This window comes from Salmo salar, chromosome ssa13 (genome assembly GCF_905237065.1).
Source record: "Salmo salar chromosome ssa13, Ssal_v3.1, whole genome shotgun sequence".
In the NCBI taxonomy this organism is placed as follows: Eukaryota; Metazoa; Chordata; class Actinopteri; order Salmoniformes; family Salmonidae; genus Salmo; species Salmo salar.
Window position 1 is genome coordinate 90,223,018 of NC_059454.1, and position 23,377 is coordinate 90,246,394.

At 42.7% G+C, this 23,377-nt stretch overlaps 1 protein-coding gene and 1 pseudogene across 14 annotated transcripts in view; both read left to right on the forward strand.

Moving 5' to 3' along the window:
• The window catches only part of LOC106594404 (protocadherin gamma-C5), an 81,729-nt gene that overhangs the window by 4,272 nt on the left and 54,080 nt on the right, over positions 1–23,377 (forward strand). The window contains exon 1 of one of the 14 annotated variants that reach the window (XM_045692384.1): positions 78–1,837. The exons of 2 other annotated variants lie outside the window; for them this stretch is intronic. In XM_045692384.1, coding sequence (XP_045548340.1) covers positions 1,052–1,837 — 786 coding nt within the window. In that variant the 5' untranslated portion in view covers positions 78–1,051. Of the gene's footprint in view, positions 1–77; positions 1,838–1,946; positions 5,025–5,352; positions 8,384–13,451; positions 16,215–17,022; positions 19,539–19,601; positions 22,591–23,377 lie in introns of those variants that run through there. 11 more of the 14 variants (XM_045692365.1, XM_045692372.1, XR_006758387.1 and 8 more) reach the window with 11 other exon arrangements.
• Positions 10,682–12,802, forward strand: LOC106568104 (protocadherin gamma-C3-like; annotated as a pseudogene).

The following is a 23,377-nucleotide window of genomic DNA, read 5'->3' on the forward strand; positions in this document are numbered from 1 at the left end:
AGGAATACAAGCATTTCGCTACACCCGCAATAACATCTGCTAAATACGTGTATGTGACCGATAACATTTGATTTGATTTGATACTTGAACAAGACATGTATTATTATGAGGTTTTGTGGGCCAAAAAAACTTAATTACAGTGAATCTGACAAGCCCAGACAGCACAGAAACACGACACACACAGCGCCAAATCAAACATACACAAACAATGAAGTAACCACACAAACAATGGTTACAAATGTGGGAAGTAGTATATAAAGTTCTAATCGTGCAACTGATTGCCCAAGTTCGACGAGACTTTTTGGAACTTGAAAGATTGCACGTGGCCTTTACCCTGTGGGATTGCACCAGGTCGGATTAGTGGAAGCAGTAGCCTACTGCGAGAGTAGGCAGACTTGGTACTGGAGGAAAAGTAACCAGAAAAAAATAACTAAAGGCAAAGGAAACACTAATAGTCTAACTGTGAAGTGCAGACAGTCAGACTTCATGCAGCGGGCCTTACTGTTTTACTTACCTTATTGTTAACGTGAAAGACTTGGACTCTGGACAAAATGGTCATGTTAATTGTTCCATCGACCATTCTCTTCCCTTTAAGATAAAATCTTCATTAGCGAACTATTACACTTTACTAACAAACAGTGTTTTAGACCGTGAGGTTGTGCCTGAGTATAACGTCACAGTGACAGCGGTTGACAAAGGTCTTCCCTCATTACGTCACAATAAGACCCTTCGCATAAGAATCTCTGATGTGAACGACAATGTGCCAGTGTTCGATAAAAGCGAGTACACAGCTCGGATATTAGAAAACAACTCCCCAGGTGTGTCAATTGGTTTGGTCCACGCCAAAGATGAAGACTGGGGTTAGAACGCCAGGGTCTCCTATTTCTTGGAGGAATCGCAGGTGGGAGGAAATTCTATTTCATCTTTAATATCGATTAATTCTGAAACAGGAGTGATTTATGCAGTGAGATCCTTTGATTACGAACAAATCAAAGCTTTTGAATTCCACGTTAAAGCGCAAGATAGAGGCTCCCCTCCACTTAACGTGACTATGAAGTTACTAATTCAAGATCAGAATGACAACCCTCCTCAGGTTCTCTACCCAGTACAGACTAGTAGCTCTCTGGTGGCTGAAATTGTGCCTCGTTCAGCAGATGTGGGCTATCTTGTCACTAAAGTGGTGGCTGTTGATGTGGACTCTGGACAGAATGCCTGGCTCTCATATAAACTGCAGAAAGCGACAGACAGGGCGCTGTTTGAAGTAGGCCTACAGAATGGAGAAATAAGAACCATACGCCAGGTCACTGATAAAGATGCTGTGAAACAAAAGCTCACTGTTATAGTGGAGGACAACGGGCAGCCCTCTCGATCAGCTACAGTCATCGTGAACGTGGCGGTGGCGGACAGCTTCCCCGAAGTGATCTCAGAATTCACTGACTTTACGCATGACACGGATTACAGTGACAATCTGACTTTTTATCTTGTTTTGGCCTTGGCTGTGGTGTCTTTCCTCTTCATCTCGTGTGTAATGGTTATAATATCAGTTAAGATCTACAGATGGAGACAATCACTTAACTTCCCTTCCAATCTCCCAGTTATTCCATATTATCCACCCCGTTACGCAGACGCCGGAGGGACAGGGACTCTGCAACACCTGTACAACTATGAGGTGTGCATGACTACTGACACAAGGAAGAGTGACTGTAAATTCGCCAGACCTTTTAGTCAGAACGTTTTAATAATGGACCAGGGCTCTACTATGACCAGAGACCAAGTGACCTTGCAACGTTCTCAGAATGAGAAAAGCTTTCTGGATGACCCGGATTCTCCTGAGCAGGTGAGAAGCTGACATTTTACAACATCAAATATAAGTATTTCGGCCACAATATTTGAAAATACTGAAATACACAGAACATAAGTATTTAAATAGGCATGAACCCAGGTCGGTTCTAGGTTATTGAGATCATTTTTTATCATCTTGTTTGCCTGTCTTCATCCTGATTTAAACCTACGCGGTTTGCTCTTATCCACAATGTTTGGGCTTTTCGAATCGTGTTGTAGAAAAATGACATGCATGTCAAAGTGTGTGTATTGCAATTCGTATAAAATGTCATATTCAGACTGTCACAGCACACCTTCGTGGACAGAAATCAAATAAACGTCGTTTCTGTTGCGGTTGTACTTGTGAGTTTGCAGTGTTTGGATATCCATGTTGAGACACTGTATGTCATGCATTCTTGTAAAATAGAAATGTCTAATTTGTTCATTCGGCTGGATCTAAACTAGAGTCCTATGGGAGGTTGTGTCTCTAGAGGAATGATCAGGTCTGTAGAGGCATGATCAGTATTAACTCGGTGCATTTTCATGTTTTTAACTGTGAGGGCCGCTGTTGGTTAACAAGACGTTCTTCTATTGGCTCATGGGTGGCTGCGCAGTGATCCCCACCTCAGTATTGCTGTACTCTGCAGCCGAGAAGGATAAATGCAGGCATTGGCAATACCTCGCGATATTTTATTTTGGAATTCATCGGTTGTCATTTGGATTACGACTTTACCACTTAAATAATCATTACAATGGATATTTGGCGTTTGTTCGATGTTTCACTCAGCCTGCGGAGGAAAGGCTTTGGTTACAGATGGCAAGTACTGTGCATTGTTTTTTGCGTGAACTGGGTAGACAATGTGACAGGACAAGCACGGTATTCTATCCTAGAGGAGATGGCAGAGGGATCTTTTGTCGGTAATATTGCTAAGGACTTGGGTTTGGAGGTCAGTCGGCTTGTTACTGGTAGAGCTCGCATTGTAACAAAGGGGAGTCGTCAGTATGTTGATCTCAACAGAGACAAAGGCACTCTGGTTGTTAAAGAGAGAATAGACAGAGAGGAGCTCTGCAAGCAGACTACGCCTTGCAGCTTTAGTTTTGAGGTTATAATCGAAAATCCCATCCAATTGTATCGAATAATAGTCGAGGTCCGGGATATTAACGACAATGCCCCTTCCTTTCCGAGAGATAGTGTTAACCTGGAAATTAGCGAGTCTGCGGTGTCTGGAGCTCGCTTCTCGTTAGATAACGCAATGGACTCGGACGTGGGCATGAATAGCTTACAAAACTATGCACTCAAGCCATCAGATCATTTTAAATTAGCAGTACATAGGAACAGTGATAGTAAATACGTGGAAATGATTCTGCAGAACCCATTAGACAGAGAGAGTCAGGAAGATCTTACGTTGCTCCTTATAGCAACCGATGGGGGGGATCCGCAAAAATCCGGAACTGTTCGCATCCACATTACAGTGCTAGATGCGAACGATAACGCTCCAGTTTGCAGTCAATCTATTTACAAGGCTGTAGTGAGAGAAAACTCCCCAAAAGGCACACTGATAACAACAGTCAACGCTGCGGATGCTGATAATGGGTCATATGGAAAAGTATCGTATTCCATGGCCTCAAGAGATGCAAAGGAGTTGTTTCAGATAAATGCGGAAACAGGAGAGATCAGAGTATCAGACAAATTAGATTACGAAGAGGAAAACAATTATCAGTTGAATGTGAAAGCAAAAGACCACGGTGGTCTTTCCGATACATGTAAAGTTGTTATTGAAATTATTGACGAGAATGATAATTCTCCAACAATACAACTGATGTCTTTTTCCAATACCATAGCAGAGAATTCCCCTCCTGGAACTACAGTAGCCGTGATAAATGCAGAGGATGCAGATGCTGGAAAGAACGGCGTGGTGCACTGTTCTATAAACCCAGATATCCCTTTCAAAATGGAGTCGTCAATGACCGACTATTATAGCTTAGTAACTGATGGCATCCTCGACCGAGAATCGATTTCAGAATACAACGTCACCATAAATGTATCAGACGACGGGACACCGATTCTCTTCAGTAATAAAACAGTGACAGTGAAAGTGACAGACGTCAATGACAACCCACCCGCCTTTGACCGCTGTGTCTATGAGGCATTTCTAACAGAGAACAATTCGCCGGGGGTCTCCATATTTACTATCAGGGCGAGTGACGCTGACTCTGGTCAAAATGCGCGCTTGTCCTACTACCTGGAGAACAGTGAGATAAATGGGGCACAGGTCTCTTCACTGGTCTCGGTAAATTCAGAGAATGGGATTATTCATGCTGTGCGCTCATTTGATTATGAGCAACTAAAAGAGTTTCATTGTAATATAACTGCGCGAGACGGAGGGTCCCCTCCCCTCAGTGCTACTGTTACTGTGCACATTTCTATCCAAGACCAGAACGACAACGCTCCTCAGGTTCTCTATCCAGTACAGACTAGTAGCTCTCTGGTGGCTGAAATGGTGCCTCGTTCAGCAGATGTGGGCTATCTTGTCACTAAAGTGGTGGCTGTTGATGTGGACTCTGGACAGAATGCCTGGCTCTCATATAAACTGCAGAAAGCGACTGACAGGGCGCTGTTTGAAGTAGGCCTACAGAATGGAGAAATAAGAACTGTACGCCAGGTCACTGATAAAGATGCTGTGAAACAAAGGCTCGCTGTTGTAGTGGAGGACAACGGACAGCCCTCTCGATCAGCTACAGTCAACGTGAACGTGGCAGTGACGGACAGCTTCCCTGAAGTGCTCTCAGAATTCAGTGACTTTATGCATGACAAGGATTACAACGATAACTTGACTTTTTATCTTGTTTTGGCCTTGGCTGTCGTGACTTTTCTCTTCATCTCGTGTGTAATGGTTATAATATCAGTTAAGATCTACAGATGGAGACAATTTCGCAACTTCCACCACTCCAATCTTCCAGTTATTCCATATTATCCACCCCGTTACGCAGACGCCGGAGGGACAGGGACTCTGCAACACGTGTACAACTATGAGGTGTGCATGACGACTGACTCGAGAAAAAGTGACTGTAAATTCGGCAGACCTTTTAGTCAGAACGTTTTAATAATGGACCCGGGTTCTACTATGACCAGAGACCAAGTGACCTTGCATCGCTCTCAGAATGAGAAAAGATTTCTGGATGAGCCGGATTCTCCTGAGCAGGTGAGAAGCTGACATTTTACATCAGTTGTTTACGGTTTGGTCCTAGAGGTATTTAAATGTATTTGAAAACAAGTAGCTAGGCTATTTTAAAATACTTCAAATAGAAGTAGTTGATTCGGGATTTCTTTTTGAAAATAGTCAAATAAACAGAAGATAAGAAGACATTTAAAATAGGCATGCAGCAGAACCCAGGTCGGGTAAAAGTTATTTAGATGTCCTATCAGTTTAGGTGCTTTTTTAATCATCTTGTCATTCGGAATTAAACCCACATGGTTTGCTTTTATCCACAATGTTTCGGTTTTCAGAAAGTTGTTGTAGAAAATTGTTATTCTTGTCGAAGTGGGTGTATTGCAATCCGTATAGCGGTTCTATTCAGACTGTCACATAGCACCCCTTTATTTGTTGGCAAAAACATGTAAGTCTTTTCTGTTGAGGTTGTACTTGTGAATTTGCAGTGCTGGGTATCCATAGTGAGCCTCAGTGTGCCGTGCATCTGCGTAAAATAGAAATGCATAATTGGTGCGTCCGTGTAAAATAGAAATGCGTCATTGGTGCATTCGTGGGCTGGATCAAAATCAGAGTCCTATGGGAGTTCGTGTCTAAAGAGGAGTGATCAGCTATGTAGAAGCATATACCGTATTAATTCGGTGCATTTACCCTTTTCTAACTGTGAGCGCCGCTGTTGGTTAACAAGACAATAGTATATTGGCTCAAGAGTGATTGAGCAGTATCCCTACCTCAGTATTGCTATACTCCTTCACAGATATACCACTAGATAGACTCGACTCCATTTGCAGCCGAGAAGGATAAATGCAGGCATTGGCAATATCTCCAGATATTATCTTTTGGAATTCCTAATGTGCTTTGGATTACAACTTTACAATTTATATAGACATACAATGGATATTTGGCGTTTGTTCGATGTTCCACTCAGCCTGCGGAGGAAAGGCTTTGGTTACAGATGGCAAGTACTGTGCATCGTTTGTTGCGTGAACTGGGTAGACAATGTGACAGGACAAGCACGGTATTCTATCCTAGAGGAAATGAGCGAGGGGTCTTTTGTCGGTAATATTGCGAAGGACTTGGGTTTGGAGGTCAGTCGGCTTGTTACTGGTAGAGCTCGCATTGTAACAAAGGGGAGTCGTCAGTATGTTGATCTCAACAGAGACAAAGGCACTCTGGTTGTTAAAGAGAGAATAGACAGAGAGGAGCTCTGCAAGCAGACTACGCCTTGCAGCTTTAGTTTTGAGGTTATAATCGAAAATCCCATCCAATTGTATCGGATAACAGTCGAGGTCCGGGATATTAACGACAATGCCCCTTCCTTTCCGAGAGATAGTGTTAACCTGGAAATTAGCGAGTCTGCGCTGTCTGGAGCTCGCTTCTCGTTAGACAGTGCAGAGGACCGGGACGTGGGCGTTAATAGCATTCAAAACTATACCCTGAAACCAGTAGATCATTTCAACCTAGAGTTACATAGCCAACCCGACGGCGGGAAATATGTCGAGATGATTTTGCAAAATCCGTTAGATAGAGAGAGACAGGAGGAATTTACGCTGTTGCTTATAGCAACCGATGGGGGTGATCCTCAAAAATCTGGCACTCTTCATATCCATGTAATTGTAATAGATGCCAATGATAATGCCCCCGTTTGCAGCCTGTCTGTTTATAAAGCAGATATCAAAGAAAATTCCCCAATAGGAACCTTGATAACAAATGTAAGCGCTGCTGATGCTGATAGTGGGTCGTACGGGAAAGTGTCATATTCTATTGCCCATGTAAGCAGAGAAGCGAATGGTCTATTTCAGATGAATGCGGAAACGGGGGAGATAACAGTGTCAGCCCAGTTAGATTATGAAAAGGTGAAAAACTACCAATTAAATGTAAAAGCAAGAGACCATGGTGGTCTTACCAATACATGTAGAGTTGTTATTGAAATTATTGACGAGAATGATAATTCTCCAACAATACAACTGATGTCTTTTTCCAATACCATAGCAGAGAATTCCCCTCCTGGAACTACAGTAGCCGTGATAAATGCAGAGGATGCAGATGCTGGAAAGAACGGCGTGGTGCACTGTTCTATAAACCCAGATATCCCTTTCAAAATGGAGTCGTCAATGACCGACTATTATAGCTTAGTAACTGATGGCATCCTCGACCGAGAATCGATTTCAGAATACAACGTCACCATAAATGTATCAGACGACGGGACACCGATTCTCTTCAGTAATAAAACAGTGACAGTGAAAGTGACAGACGTCAATGACAACCCACCTGCCTTTGACCGCTGTGTCTATGAGGCATTTCTAACAGAGAACAATTCGCCGGGGGTCTCCATATTTACGATCAGGGCGAGTGACGCTGACTCTGGTCAAAATGCGCGCTTGTCCTACTACCTGGAGAACAGTGAGATAAATGGGGCACAGGTCTCTTCACTGGTCTCGGTTAATTCAGAGAATGGGATTATTCATGCTGTGCGCTCATTTGATTACGAGCAACTAAAAGAGTTTCATTGTAATATAACTGCGCAAGACGGAGGGTCCCCTCCCCTCAGTGCTACTGTTACTGTGCACATTTCTATCCAAGACCAGAATGACAACCCTCCTCAGGTTCTCTACCCAGTACAGACTAGTAGCTCTCTGGTGGCTGAAATGGTGCCTCGTTCAGCAGATGTGGGCTATCTTGTCACTAAAGTGGTGGCTGTTGATGTGGACTCTGGACAGAATGCCTGGCTCTCATATAAACTGCAGAAAGCGACAGACAGGGCGCTGTTTGAAGTAGGCCTACAGAATGGAGAAATAAGAACCATACGCCAAGTCAATGATAAAGATGCTGTGAAACAAAAGCTCACTGTTATAGTGGAGGACAAAGGGCAGCCCTCTCGATCAGCTACAGTCATTGTGAACGTGGCAGTGGCGGACAGCTTCCCTGAAGTGCTTTCAGAATTCACTGACTTTACGCACGACAAAGAATCCAACGATAACTTGACTTTTTATTTAATTTTGGCCTTGGCCGTCGTGACTTTTCTCTTCATCTCGTGTGTAATGGTTATAATATCAGTTAAGATCTACAGATGGAGACAATTTCGCAACTTCCACCACTCCAATCTCCCAGTTATTCCATATTATCCACCCCGTTACGCAGACGCCGGAGGGACAGGGACTCTGCAACACGTGTACAACTATGAGGTGTGCATGACGACTGACTCGAGAAAAAGTGACTGTAAATTCGCCAGACCTTTTAGTCAGAACGTTTTAATAATGGACCCGAGCTCTACTATGACTAGAGACAATGCGACCTTGCAACGTTCTCCGAATGAGAAAAGCTTTCTGGATGAGCCGGATTCTCCTGAGCAGGTGAGACGGCTGTACAGAAATATTACATGATTTGTTTAGTGAAAGTAGACTGATGAGCTTGCAATATGTTTGGATGCATTTCTTATCAGTACATTCTGTAAATCCTTTGTGGGGCCCTGATGGGGATGGGGGGGGGGGGGTATGTGTATTGTCAGCACATTCGTCAGGCCAATCAAATGATGTATTTGTTTCATGATGTAGTTTATTAAGTAGACCTAGTTAGTCTTGAAAAAAGACAGCACTTACAGGGTGCTGTTTCGTGAAGAAGTATGGGCCTACTAAACTCAGAAAAAATGGAAACGTCCTTTTTCAGGACCCTGTCTTTCAAAAGATTATTCGTAAAAATCCAAATAACTTCACAGATCTTCATTGTAAAGGGTTTAAACACTGTTTCCCATGCTTGTTCAATGAACCATAAACAATCAATGAACTTGCACCTGTGGAACGGTCGTCGAGACACTAACAGCTTACACTAACAGCTACTGACTCTGAAAAACACCAAAAGAAAGATGTCCAGGGTCCCTGCTCATCAGCGTGAACGTGCCTGGCAAATCTGGTGAAGTGCATAAGGAGGAGATGCACTGCAGTACTTAATGCAGCTGGTGGCCACACCAGATATTGACTGTTACTTTTGATTTTGACCCCCCCCTTATTCAGGGTACATGATTCAATTTATGTTAGTCACATGTCTGTGGAACTTGTTCAGTTTGTCTCAGTTGTTGAATCTTGTTATGTAAATATACATATTTACACATGTTACGTTTGCTGAAAATAAACGCAGTTGACAGTGATAGGACGTTTCTTTTTTTGCTGAGTTTACATGATAGTAGCAGTGTCTTAACGTGTAAGGCGTTTCAGCACCACGCTTAGTGGACATTGGCCCAGTCATACTAGGCTGTTCCGCCACGAAGCAGGCAGCTGCCGTTTAATTTTGAAGGTTTTATTTACTGCGTTGTGGAACGAGCCTTTGAGGCCAAAAACCATTCATTTGCTTTTGTATTTATTTAAAAAAAATATTCTACAAAACATGATCCTTCTCTGCACAGTAAATTATGCCGATGACGTTATAGAAATAGCTTCGTAGCTTCATACATTTACATTACATTCATGATATACGTTTCAGGGTTGATTTTGTACCTCTGTCTCATCATCAGGGATTTAGCATGGTTGTCATCATTATTTTATAGATCATTGCGCTATGTTGCTCTATTGGACACACGGAACTAAAATGTTATTCATGGTGTTTCATGGGTGCCTTTCCTGGATTTGGACTGCAAGGGCCGCTGTTGATCACGGAAGGGAAATAAGAACCAAAAAAATACATCGCAATGATACCTCCCCTCTGTATACAGTTAGAGAGAAAGAGGGCAAAGAGAGAGTCGAGAGAGCAGGATAGGACACGATAAAAAATATTTTAATTTGGATTCAGGTGGAGACAATCAAGTAACGTCCATTCCAATCTCCCACTTATTCCATATTATCCACCCCGTTACGCAGACGCCGGAGGGACAGGGACTCTGCAACACGTGTCCAACTATGAGGTGTGCATGATGACTGACTCGAGGAGAAGTGAACCTAAATTCGCAAGACCTTTTAATCAGAACGTTTGCATGAAAAAAACTTCCTGGATGAGCCAGATTTCCCATTGGAGGTTAGTTAATTTGATAAATTATTTTGTGTCTCTCATACTTCATGGTTATCCTACACCTCATTTCGTGTAGCTATTAGTTTTCACTGGTATGTTTGTTTTGTTCACTTTTAGCCAACGTGGGGCTGGTGATAGTCTACTCAGTATATATCCTAATGATCATATCCATCTGCTTGTTATATTGATATGCCGTTTATGTAATGGTATACTGTATATATTTTGTAGCCTACACGTTGTATAATTGTACTAGGCCTGAGTGGCTGCTGCCTTGCCTTCAGTAGACTTCATCCACAATTCCAGCACCTTGGAAAGCGACAGGGCCTTGCTCTACCACGTTCACTATAGAGCTGGTATTTGCTGTTTTTTATCAGGATGCTGTTCTATTTTACCACACAGTAATTAACACACATGCACTGTTTACGTTTTGTGTGTATATTCCACCGTGTGGTAATCAATATAATATAATAATGTGCACGTGTGAGTGAATATTTTAATGCAGTCTTTTTTACAGCTTTGAATGCTTATGTTCCCATTTCTCGTTTATTTAGTCTTTGGGCTCTGATTGCCGCTGTTGGTCAGTAGAAAAAAGTAATTATCTAACGTGTAGAGGTCCCTCCCAAACAACTGTGATGTATAACAGAAGGCGGAGAGAGAGATTCACATATCTCTTCACGTCTAATAAATACAGGTTTTAATTGCAGTCCGACTGGAATTTTGAGAATTCTTCCGAGGATTTTGTGTTTTGCTGCTACAAGAAAGTGGCCTTCCGGATTTATATTGAGATAAGCCTCTGTTGTTAATAATGGAGGGAGGATTTATCATATTTAACATCATGAGATGGCAACTGTTTTGCCGTCTGCATTGGCAACTACGGTTGTGTTTCATTGCGTGCCTAATCCAGACCGTTTGTGGTCAAATTCGCTATTCTATTCCCGAGGAATTGAAGAAATGATATTTTGTTGGGAATATTGCGCAGGATTTAGGGTTAAATGTGGGACGACTGAGAGCAGGGAGGGCTCGTATCGTCACCGGAGACAGCATTCAGTACACAGAGCTAAAGACAGACAAAGGGGTATTGGTCGTCAGCGAGAGGATTGACCGAGAGCAGCTCTGTGGTGATTTTACTCCACGTAGCTTTACTTTCGAAATAATCTTAAAGAACCCGATTGAACTCACAGTGTCACTGTGGAAATTGTGGATGTCAATGATCACTCACCGATATTTAAAAAACAAGAGATCAAATTGGAATTCAGTGAGTCTGTTGCACCGGGAGCACGCTTTGTTTTAGGGATCGCGGAGGACCCTGATGTTTGAATAAACGCTCTTCAGAATTACATATTAACTCCTAATGATAACTTCATCCTGAAACAACATATTCGACCTGACGGGCTGAAATGGGCAGAGATGGTGCTTCAGAAGCCGTTGGACAGAGAGCAAGAGCCCCGTATCTCTCTTACCTTAACTGCAGTCGATGGTGGAAATCCACAGCGATCTGGCTCTGTAAATATTGAGGGCACTATTTTAGATGCTAATGATAATACACCTGTGTTTAAACAGTCAGTCTATAGAGCAACTGTTATGGAAAATGCGTCCATAGGCACATACATCACTACCGTTAATGCCAGTGACTCAGATAGTGGATCGAATGGACTGATAACATATTCATTTTCCAACATGAACGGTAAAGTGGCCGATGTGTTTAGTGTGGTTGAGAACACTGGAATTATATATGTTGTTGGGCAGCTAGATCACGAAAAAACTAAAAAGTATGACGTTGGCGTCGAGGCCAAAGACCAAGGGGGTCTAGCAGATTCTAGTAAGATGAAGTAGTTGATGTTAATGATAATGCACCTGTGATAAATGTTATGTCTTTCTCATATCCTGTGACTGAAGACGCACCAGTCGGTACGACAATAGCAGTTATCAATGTCAAGGACGTAGACTCAGAGTTGAACGGTCAGGTGACATGTAACATCAATCACAAACGTCAGTTTAAGATCGTGTCTTCTCTTACTAATTACTACACCTTGGTAACCGATTCTGCTTTCGACCGAGAAATATAATATCACAATAAAAGCGACCGATTCTGGCTTCCCACCCCTCTCAAGTAACAAAACAGTTGCTCATAAGATTTCTGATGTTAATGACAACGCCCGTGGGTTTGATCAGAGTGAATACTCCACATTCATCATGGAAAACAACTCTCCGGGGATATCTATATGTACAGTGAGCGCCGCTGACTCTTATTGGATTTCACAATACGCGGATATCTTATCTTTTGGAAGAGACCTAGATAGTTGTGTCATCGTCCATTTCTGTTTATTCTGAGACCGGAGTGTTGTATGCTGTACTGTCCTTTGATTATGAACGAATTAAAGAGTTTAGAGTTCATGTCAAAGCACAAGATGGAGGCTCACCGCCCCTGAGCACCAATGTGACTTTAACTGTATTTAGAATGGAGAAATAAGAACCATACGCCAGGTCACGATAAAGATGCTGTGAAACAAAGGCTCACTGTTATAGTGGAGGACAACGGGCAGCCCTCTCGATCAGCTACAGTCATTGTGAACGTGGCAGTGGCGGACAGCTTCCCTGAAGTGCTTTCAGAATTCACTGACTTAACGCATGAAACAGATTACAATGAGAACCTGACTTTTTATCTCGTTTTGGCCTTGGCTGTGGTCTCTTTCCTCTTCATATCATGTGTATTAGTTATAATATCAGTTAAGATCTACACGTGGAGACAATCACGCATGTATCAGTCTAGTCTCCCAGTTATTCCATACTATTCACCCCGTTACGCAGACACCGGAGGGACAGCGACTCTGCAACATATGTACAAATATGAGGTGTGCATGACTACTGACTCAAGGAAGAGTGACTGTAAATTTGCCAGACCTTTTAGTCAGAACGTGGTAATAATGGACTCGATCTCTACAGATACTTTCCAAAATGCACAAAGAGAGAAAAGTTTCCCACATTCTCCTGAGATGGTGAGATAATCATTGCCCAATGTGTTATGTTGCTTAATAATTGCATTAATTAAATAGTTTTATTTAAATTAGATTAGATTGGGACTTTGTATGTGTATTATCAACTGATTTACTAATGTTTTTCCAAGAGAGCCTCTAGTCCTGTTCATTTCAGCACCACCACTTGTGGACAGCGACACTGTCGGACACAGTCCCGCAGCCTCTTTCACGTATTATTTTATAGGGCACCGTAAGTCTGTTTACAGGTTTTATTATAACAGAACGATACTAAACCTTAATGAATATTTTTTTAACGTTAGGTGTATTTTTTTACATTTAACTTATTTTAAGTGAGAAGTAGTTCTGTCTGGGGATGACAACATATAGGCCTTAATGTGTATCTATCTCAGTTTTGTCTTACATTGACATGTTTTTGAGCAAATGTGTCACACTAGAAGATATAGTAGGCCATACAATTGAAATAATTAATGGTTTGTAGTGTCATTTTGTACAGTAGAAGTGCGCTCCTTGCAATGGTCTGTGAGTGCCGCTGTTGGTTCAGACTGTGAAATGTAAAAAGCACCTCCCATATCTGTGAGCTCTTTCTATCTGAAGGTTGCTAGTTGCTTCAGCCATATTTGAAAACAGACTCGCTAGAGTTACACGCCCGAAGCAGGCGGAACGACATGTTTTGTGATTAATTGACGATCGTTTGGATACTTTTACTTCGTTGTCTTTGGTCTGTGTAGATTGGTTTTTCTGTTGGTCTGGACATTTATGTAGTATATGAACTGGATTTTATCAAATGTCTGCTAGGAATCTGGTATGCGCTTTTGACAGCCATGCGTCACTATGGCTTATCCTCGTTTTATTTGGATGTATAGTCCATGGACAAGTGAGATATTCTATTCCTGAGGAGATGGCGAAAGGCTCGGTCGTGGGTAATGTCGCAGAGGACTTGGGCATTGCTCTGAAAAGGCTGAGGAGCGGCCGAGCTCGTATCATAGCCGGGGACAATAGTCCCTATGTGGAGCTGAACACAGACAAAGGAACACTGGCAGTGAGTGAGAGGATAGACCGAGAGCTCTTGTGTAAACAAACTTCTCCGTGTAGTTTCAGCTTCGAGCTAATCTTAGAAAACCCTATTCAGCTTTATGAAGTTACCGTAGAAATCATGGATGTCAATGACCACGCTCCTACATTTCCCAAAGATGAAATTTATATCGAGATTAGCGAGTCAGCCCTCCCGGGAGCGCGTTTCTTACTAGATAGCGCATTTGATCCAGATGTTGGAGAAAATACAATACAGAGCTACACTCTGAAACCTACTGATAATTTCATTCTGAAACAGGAAACTCGTGCAGACGGAAACAAATACATAGACATGATGTTGCTGTCGCCAGTAGACAGGGAGAGCCATGAGGAATTAACCCTCGTTTTAACCGCAATTGATGGTTGCCATCCACCGAAATCAGGCATGATGAAAATAAATATCCACGTTTTAGACGTAAACGATAACACTCCCGTATTTTCCAAAAAGCTGTATAGGGCGTCAGTTCCAGAAAATGCGCCTAAGGGAAGCCCTGTGGCTAAAGTAAGCGCAACTGATGCAGATAAAGGCATAAACGGAGAGGTGACGTTTGCTTTCAGGTACAGCGCAGACAGTAACAACGGGCTTTTCAGAATCGATGCACAGTCAGGTGAGATTTTCGTTTTTGGACATCTAGATTTTGAAAAAGCTAAAAAGTACGAGTTAAACATCGAAGCCAAAGATCATGGCGGCTTCACTGATTCTTGTGCCATGATTATTGACATAATTGATGTGAATGATAACATGCCTGTCATATCTTTGACATCATTCACGAATCCTGTTTCTGAAAACTCTCCACCTGGCACAACAATTGCAGTGATTAATGTTAAAGACATAGATTCGGGAGAAAATGGACAGGTGCGTTGTAGCATATCAAAAGATTCCCCCTTTGTCATTAGGTCATCATTACGGAATTACTATACGTTATTGACAGAGGAAGAATTAAACAGGGAAATGGTATCAGAATATAACGTCACTATAACTGCCACAGATGAAGGCTCGTCCCCTCTCTCTAGTAACAAGACTATTAACTTACGAGTGTCTGACGTCAATGATAACACACCAATATTTGAAAAGGAATCTTATATCACAAATATAGTGGAAAATAATTCACCAGGTGTATCATTATTTACCGTAAGAGCATCAGACGCTGATTGTTGCCAGAACGCACGCGTCTCCTACATCCTCGAGGATTCTGTGGTTAACGGGGAACCATCTTCCTCCTTAGTTTCAATTAATGCTGAAACTGGTGTTATATATGCGGTGAGATCATTCGATTACGAACAACTTAAAGCATTCAAAATCAATATTAGAGCGCATGATGGTGGTTCTCCAACTCTCAGTGGCAACGCAAGTGTGCATGTACTTGTCCAAGACCAGAACGACAACGCTCCTCAGGTTCTTTACCCAGTACAGACTAGTAGCTCTCTGGTGGCTGAAATGGTGCCTCGTTCAGCAGATGTGGGCTATCTTGTCACTAAAGTGGTGGCTGTTGATGTGGACTCTGGACAGAATGCCTGGCTCTCATATAAACTGCAGAAAGCGACAGACAGGGAGCTGTTTGAAGTAGGCCTACAGAATGGAGAAATAAGAACTGTACGTCAGGTTACTGATAAAGATGCTCTTAAACAAAAGCTCACTATTGTCGTGGAGGACAACGGGCAGCCCTCTCGATCAGCTACAGTCAACGTGAACGTGGCGGTGGCTAATAGCTTCCCCGAAGTGCTCTCAGAATACCCTGACTTTACGCACGACAAAGAATACAATGATAACCTGACTTTTTATTTAATTTTGGCACTTGCTGTGGTTTCACTGCTTTTTATTTTTTCGATTATTGCTATAATGTCAGTGAAAATCTACCGGTGGAAACAGAATCAATTATTCTATAAATCTGCAGCAAACCTCCCCGTTATCCCATATTACCCTCCCGTTTACCAAGATGGAACCCTGGGAACCCTACAGCGTGTATACAACTATGAGGTGTGTGGAACCACTGACTCTAGGAAGAGTGATGTGAAGTTTGCGAGGCCTTATAGCCAGAACACACTGGTGGATGTGAGTCGAATGGGGACAATGCAGCGAGAAGAGCGAAAGCAGGAAGACGCTGATGTCGATGGAGAGGTGAGACACCCACCCTCCCCCTATCCCGTCCTCTATTCAGATGTTGCTGTGTGTGTGTAACCGAAGTGAAATGGCTAGTTAGTTAGTGGTGGTGCGCGCTAATAGCGTTTCAATTGCTGACGTCACTCGCTCTGAGACCTGAAGTAGTTGTTCCCCTTGCTCTGCAAGGGCCGCGGCTTTTGTGGCGCGATGGGTAACGATGCTTCGTGGGTGTCAGTTGTTGATGTTCGCAGAGGGTCCCTGGTTCAAGCCCAGGTTGGGGCGAGGAGAGGGACTGGAGGAGAATGACTGGGTGATGTTTATAATCATGTATGCTCTGGCCTCTATATGATCAATTCAAAGTTTACAGCTGGAACCTACATTTATAATGAATTGTCCATATGTACTATACTACAATTTGCATCACTTGAGTAGGTTTTTGTAAAATAAGCAAGGTCAAATTCACAGTTTATTTGTGATATTTTATGGTGTTAGATACTTTTCAAGATGTGTTCACTTTTAGAGCAACTATGTGGAACAGGCCATGAAGCTGGCAAAATAATTTGTTTTTTTCGGAAATTGTGATTTCTGATAGAAGCTGTGTAGATTGTGAAAAACGTTTTTCTATACACATGTAATATCTCCGCTATGCGCTTAGTGCCGCTGTTGACCGGTAGAGCAGTAGGCATACACGAGTGTAATTTTGTCCCTGCCTATATAGTGTGGATGATATTAAAGTCGCAGTGACATGTGCACAATCCCCTTTGCTTTGGGAGAGTGAGGACACTGTCTAAAACGGATGTCACTGGAATAACAGAGGTAGCATATATATTTTGATTTGCTGCCTTGCCTACATATGAGTGTTATTGGATTTTAACATTAGATAGTTGTGCAACGCATATTAAGAAAAACATGCATTTTCTTTGTTTTTGTGGAACAAGGGGAGGAGGTAAAAGGGGATCCGCCATTCGGAAATGGCAATTGCATCTTCTCCTTTTCTCAGTCTGTTTTTCAATGTATGTGGACTGCCAGTTCCGCTATTCAATTCGTGAGGAGATGACGACTGGTTCGTTCGTGGGGAATATCGTTCAGGACCTAGGGTTGGAAGTTAAAAGACTCAAATCAGGTCGAGCGCGTATTTTTACGGAGGATAACCGTGAGTATATCGGTCTCAATGTGGACAAAGGGACTCTGGTTGTGAAAGAGAGGATTGATAGAGAGGAGCTGTGCGCCCAAGTGGCTCCATGTTCATTACATTTCCAGATAATTCTTGAAAATCCCGTTGAACTTCACCGTATTGACGTAGAGATATTAGATATTAACGACAATACTCCAGTATTTTCTAATAAAGATATTCGAATAGAGATTAGTGAGGGGTCTCTGTCTGGAGCCCGGTTTCCGCTAGAGAATGCTATGGATCCTGACGTCGGAATTAATTCCATTCAAACATATTCTCTCCTACCGAGTGATCATTTCACTCTGAAACAGCATTCACACGCAGAGGGAAGAACATATGTAGAGTTGGTGCTTGAAACGATGCTTGACAGGGAAACGAATGAGCAACATACCTTGGTGTTAACTGCTGTGGACGGTGGTAATCCACAGAAGTCCGGTACTGTTAAAATATATATAGAAGTATTAGATATAAATGATAATGCACCTGTTTTCAGTGCTGGCCTTTATAAATCCTCTGTCTCCGAAGATTCTCCAAAAAACACCGTGATTCTGAGAGTCAGTTCTACCGATTCAGATAAAGGGACACATGGGCAAGTTATGTATTCGTTTTCACATGCCGGTGGCGCGTCAGATCTGTTTAGTGTAGATCCCCTTACAGGGGAAATTATACTTACTGGACAATTAGATTTTGAGCGTAGTAAACAGCATACACTAATTGTGCAAGCAATGGATCGGGGGCGTCTATCAGATACAAGTAAAGTACTGATCGACGTTTTAGATGTCAATGACAACGACCCTCTAATTACACTAATGACCTTTTCTAACCCGATACCCGAAGACGCACCTTTAGAGACTGTTATAGCAATGTTGAACGTGAAAGATTTAGACTCCGATAGAAATGGACATATCAAATGTTCCCTCAACCAGGATTTACCATTCCACATTAAGGCATCCTCCTTCAACATCTACAGTTTAGTCACAGATCAGATGTTAGACCGTGAAATGATTTCTGAGTACAATATTACAATAATAGCAAGGGATGAGGGGTTTCCTCCGCGATCTACAAACAAGACTCTGACATTGAGAATATCCGATGTGAATGATAATGCACCATTATTTGAGAGGCACTCATACACTGCTTCTGTGATGGAGAACAACTCTCCAGGTGTTTCCATATTTTCACTAACAGCCAGTGATAAGGACACCGGCAACAGCGCACGGATTTCATATTGTATAGATGATTCATACAAAGATGGACTTTCAGTATTCCCATATATATCTGTCAATTCAGAAAGTGGCGTTATACATGCAGTGCGTGCCTTTGATTATGAACAAATCAAAGAATTTAAGATCTGCATTAAAGCGCAAGATGGAGGCTCACCGCCTCTGAGCACCAATGTGACTTTAACTGTTTTCATAACAGATGAGAACGACAACGCCCCTCAGGTTCTCTACCCAGTACAGACTAGTAACTCTCTGGTGGCTGAAATGGTGCCTCGTTCAGCAGATGTGGGCTATCTTGTCACTAAAGTGGTGGCTGTTGATGTGGACTCTGGACAGAATGCCTGGCTCTCATATAAACTGCAGAAAGCGACAGACAGGGCGCTGTTTGAAGTAGGCCTACAGAATGGAGAAATAAGAACCATACGCCAGGTCACTGATAAAGATGCTGTGAAACAAAAGCTCACTGTTATAGTGGAGGACAACGGGCAGCCCTCTCGATCAGCTACAGTCAACGTGAACGTGGCGGTGGCGGACAGCTTCCCCGAAGTGCTCTCAGAATTCACTGACTTTACGCACGACAAAGAATACAATGATAACCTGACTTTTTATTTAATTTTGGCACTTGCTGTGGTTTCACTGCTTTTTATTTTTTCGATTATTGCTATAATTTCTGTGAAAATCTACCGGTGGAAACAGAATCAATTATTCTATAAATCTGCAGCAAACCTCCCCGTTATCCCGTATTACCCGCCCGTTTACCCAGACGGAACCCTGGGAACCCTACAGCGTGTATACAACTATGAGGTGTGTGGAACCACTGACTCTAGGAAGAGTGGTGTGAACTTTGCGAGGCCTTATAGCCAGAACACACTGGTGGACGTGAGTCACATGGGGACAATTCAGAGTGAAAGGAGAGATCAGGCTGATGCTGATATCGATGGAGAGGTGAGGGCATATTGAAATTAATATTTACTCCTGATCAGGGTTGTTTTATAGGCTTTGTTGGGTGTTGATGCATCTCTTTCACCATCGTCTCCCTCTCTTTTCGCTCAATTGCTCTTTCTCTCTTTCTTTATCGCTCTGCGTTCGTGTGAGCACAAGCGTTGTCATTACGCATGTCTTTGTATGCACTCCGCTGCATCTTTGTCTTATTTCTCTTAAAAACTATTCCTGTAACACATTCTTATCCAATATTTTATGACACTATGGAGGTGAATTTTGCATTACGAAATATCTAAATGTTTTATGTCAACATTTATTCGGTATTTTTAAGTGTGATACATTAACATGCCAAAGCCTTAATTTCTGTAGTATTGCAATACTTTGTTTGAACCCTAAGTGCCGCTGTGGATCGCATGTAATATAAAACACAATCACACTGTGGTTCCTCCCATAATAATGCGTTTAGAAACGCACAGAAGCACACTAAACTGGAGCTCCAGATGAGAGAATAAAGACCCTTGTCTGGATTGTACATTAGGTGTCCAGAGGCTCTTTGTTCTGTTAATGGACGCCACATTGACTGGATTCTTGTCAAATACATTCTAGGATGCATTTTCAGCCTTAATATTGTGATTTGGCTTCAGATTTTTTTCGTGAAATGGCAATGAGAAAGAACAGACTCTTCGAGTGGCCGTTGTGCGTGTTCGTGGTTTGCGCGTTCTCAGTTTACCCTGTGGCCGGGCAGGTCCGCTACTCCATCCCGGAGGAGATGACATTGGGATCCTTTGTTGGAGATATAGCAAAAGATCTGGGACTGGAGCCGCAACGGCTTGTAGCCGGGACAGCTCGGATTTTCATCGCGGGCGACAGTGAGTACGTAGGGCTGGACCGAGAGAAAGGACAATTGTTAGTGAAAGAGAGAATGGACCGGGAACAGCTATGTGCGGAGATGCCCGCCTGTAGCTTCAGTTTCGATGTGATATTAGAGAATCCAATGGAACTGTTTCGAGTTACAGTTGAAGTACTAGATATCAACGATAATAGCCCCGTCTTTCCGAAGAGAGAAATTGAATTGGAAATCAGCGAGTTAGCCGTACCTGGTGCGCGTTTCTCTATCGAAAGCGCGGTAGACCAAGACGTGGGGGAAAATGCACTTCAGAAATACATATTAAACCCCACAGACCATTTTAATCTTAATATTCAAGGTCGCATAGATGACAGTAAACACATAGAGATGGTACTTCAAAAACCTCTGGACAGAGAAAAGACAAAGCATCACTATTTGACTTTAACTGCTGTCGATGGTGGAGACCCTCAGCGGTCTGGAACAGTTAAAATTCACATCGTCGTTCTCGATGTTAATGATAATGCGCCTGCATTTAGCCAAGCTACATATAAAGCATTTGTTCCAGAAAATGCAGTGAAAGGCACATTGATTACCACAGTAAGTGCGACAGATGCAGACGAGGGATCTAGCGTCAATATAGAGTATTATTTTGAGCATGCCACCAAAAGTATTCAAGAGCTATTCACAATCGACCCGATTTCAGGCGAGGTAAGAGTAGTAGGAGATATAGATTATGAAAAGAACAAACTATTCCAAATAAAAGTAAAAGCCAAAGATCATGGTGGCTTAACAGACTCGTGTGGCATCGTTATTGATGTTATTGATGTTAATGATAACATTCCGAAAATAACCGTCATGTCATTTTCTAGTGCCCTACCCGAGGACTCAGTTCCTGGCACTATTGTAGCCATGATTAACATCCAGGATCTTGATTCCGCGGAAAATGCAGAGATAACATGTTCCATTCATAACAACCTTCATTTCAAGATGGAATCATCTTTATCAAATTACTACAATCTGGTGACAGAATCTGTATTGGACAGAGAGCAGACAGCAGAGTATAACATAACAATCACGGCGGTAGATGGAGGCAGTCCGCCGCTCTCAAGTAAAAAGACGCTCAGTTTAAAGATATCGGATGTGAACGACCATTCACCCCAATTCCAACAAGAAAGCTATGATGCCTATGTGTTTGAAAACAATGTCCCTTCCCGGTCTTTCTTTTCTGTGAGCGCAACAGATGCAGACCTAGGACCAAATGCTAAGGTATCATACTTCCTTGAGGATGGTAGTTTAAACGGGGCTCCACTCTCCGCATATTTGACAGTAAATTCCGACAGTGGGGTGCTTTATGCGGTGAAGCCCTTTGATTATGAGCAAATCAAATCTTTCAAAATCAATGTCAAAGCACAAGATGGAGGCTCACCCCCATTGAGTGGCAATGTGACTATAAACATATTTATAAAAGATGAGAACGACAATGTGCCTCAGGTTCTCTACCCAGTACAGACGAGTAACTCTCTGGTGGCTGAAATGGTGCCTCGTTCAGCAGATGTGGGCTATCTTGTCACTAAAGTGGTGGCTGTTGATGTGGACTCTGGACAGAATGCCTGGCTCTCATATAAACTGCAGAAAGCGACAGACAGGGCGCTGTTTGAAGTAGGCCTACAGAATGGAGAAATAAGAACCATACGCCAGGTCACTGATAAAGATGCTGTGAAACAAAAGCTCACTGTTATAGTGGAGGACAACGGGCAGCCCTCTCGATCAGCTACAGTCAACGTGAACGTGGCGGTGGCGGACAGCTTCCCTGAACTGCTTTCAGAATTCAGTGACTTCACAGTGGACAGGGAATATGACAACAAGCTGACTTTTTATCTGGTGTTGGCCTTGGCTGTGGTCTCGGTTCTGTTCATATTCTCCATCATTGCCATTGTCACGGTAAAAATCTACAGATGGAGACAGAATCGATTATTCTATAAATCTGCAGCAAACCTCCCCGTTATCCCATATTACCCTCCCGTTTACCCTGATGGAACCCTGGGAACCCTACAGCGTGTATACAACTATGAGGTGTGTGGAACCACTGACTCTAGGATGAGTAATGTGAAGATTGTGAGGCCTTATAGCCAGAACACACTGGTGGATGTGAGTTGCATGGGGACAATGCAGAGAGAAGAGAGAGAGCAGGAGGATGTCAATGGAGAGGTGAGACCCCGCTCCATTCTGTTCTCTATTCAGATGTTACAACTGAAACATGTTAGTAGCATGGTCCAAACTGTGGTATGTTGTATTGGTGGCTGGACTACAGCCAAACATACTTTGACCCTCTTCCAATCTGTGTAATGTCTGTCTATCTATATGAACGGGTGCACATACATGCAATGTATCTTCATAGGACTTTACCTTTATAATGTGTAAAGGGTTCTCCTACTATACATCAGTGAAGGCACTACATGGTGCTGACTAGTGTTATCCGTTTCTGTGTTCATCTCAGCTGGCGTATCAGTAACTAAAGTGCATTTGGGCAGCAGGTAGCCTAGTGGTTAAGAGTGTTGTGCCAGTAACAGAAAGGTTGCTGGTTTGAATCTCCGAACCAGCTAGGTGAAAAATCTGCCATCATGCCCTTGAGCAAGGCATGTAACCCTAATTGCTCCTGTAAGTTTTTCTGGATAAGAGTGTCTGAAAATGACTAAACATGTTAAATGTAGAGGCATTAGTGAGGCCAGATGGCTCATCATCAGGCATCCTGTGATGTCATGATTCTGTGTTAACCTGGTATAATGAACTGTGACTATGATCCTCAGTTGATTACTCTTCTCATTTACCCTGCAGGTGTGGATTTAAAAGAGCATGTTCTAAACTCACTGTATCAGTTTCCTTAGGTCTCTTCTGACTGACTGACTGACTGATTGACTGACCTCACTCTGCTAATACTATCAAATCTATGTTCTGAGGAGCCTTCTCCTTCTATCTCTCTCTCTCTCTATAAAAC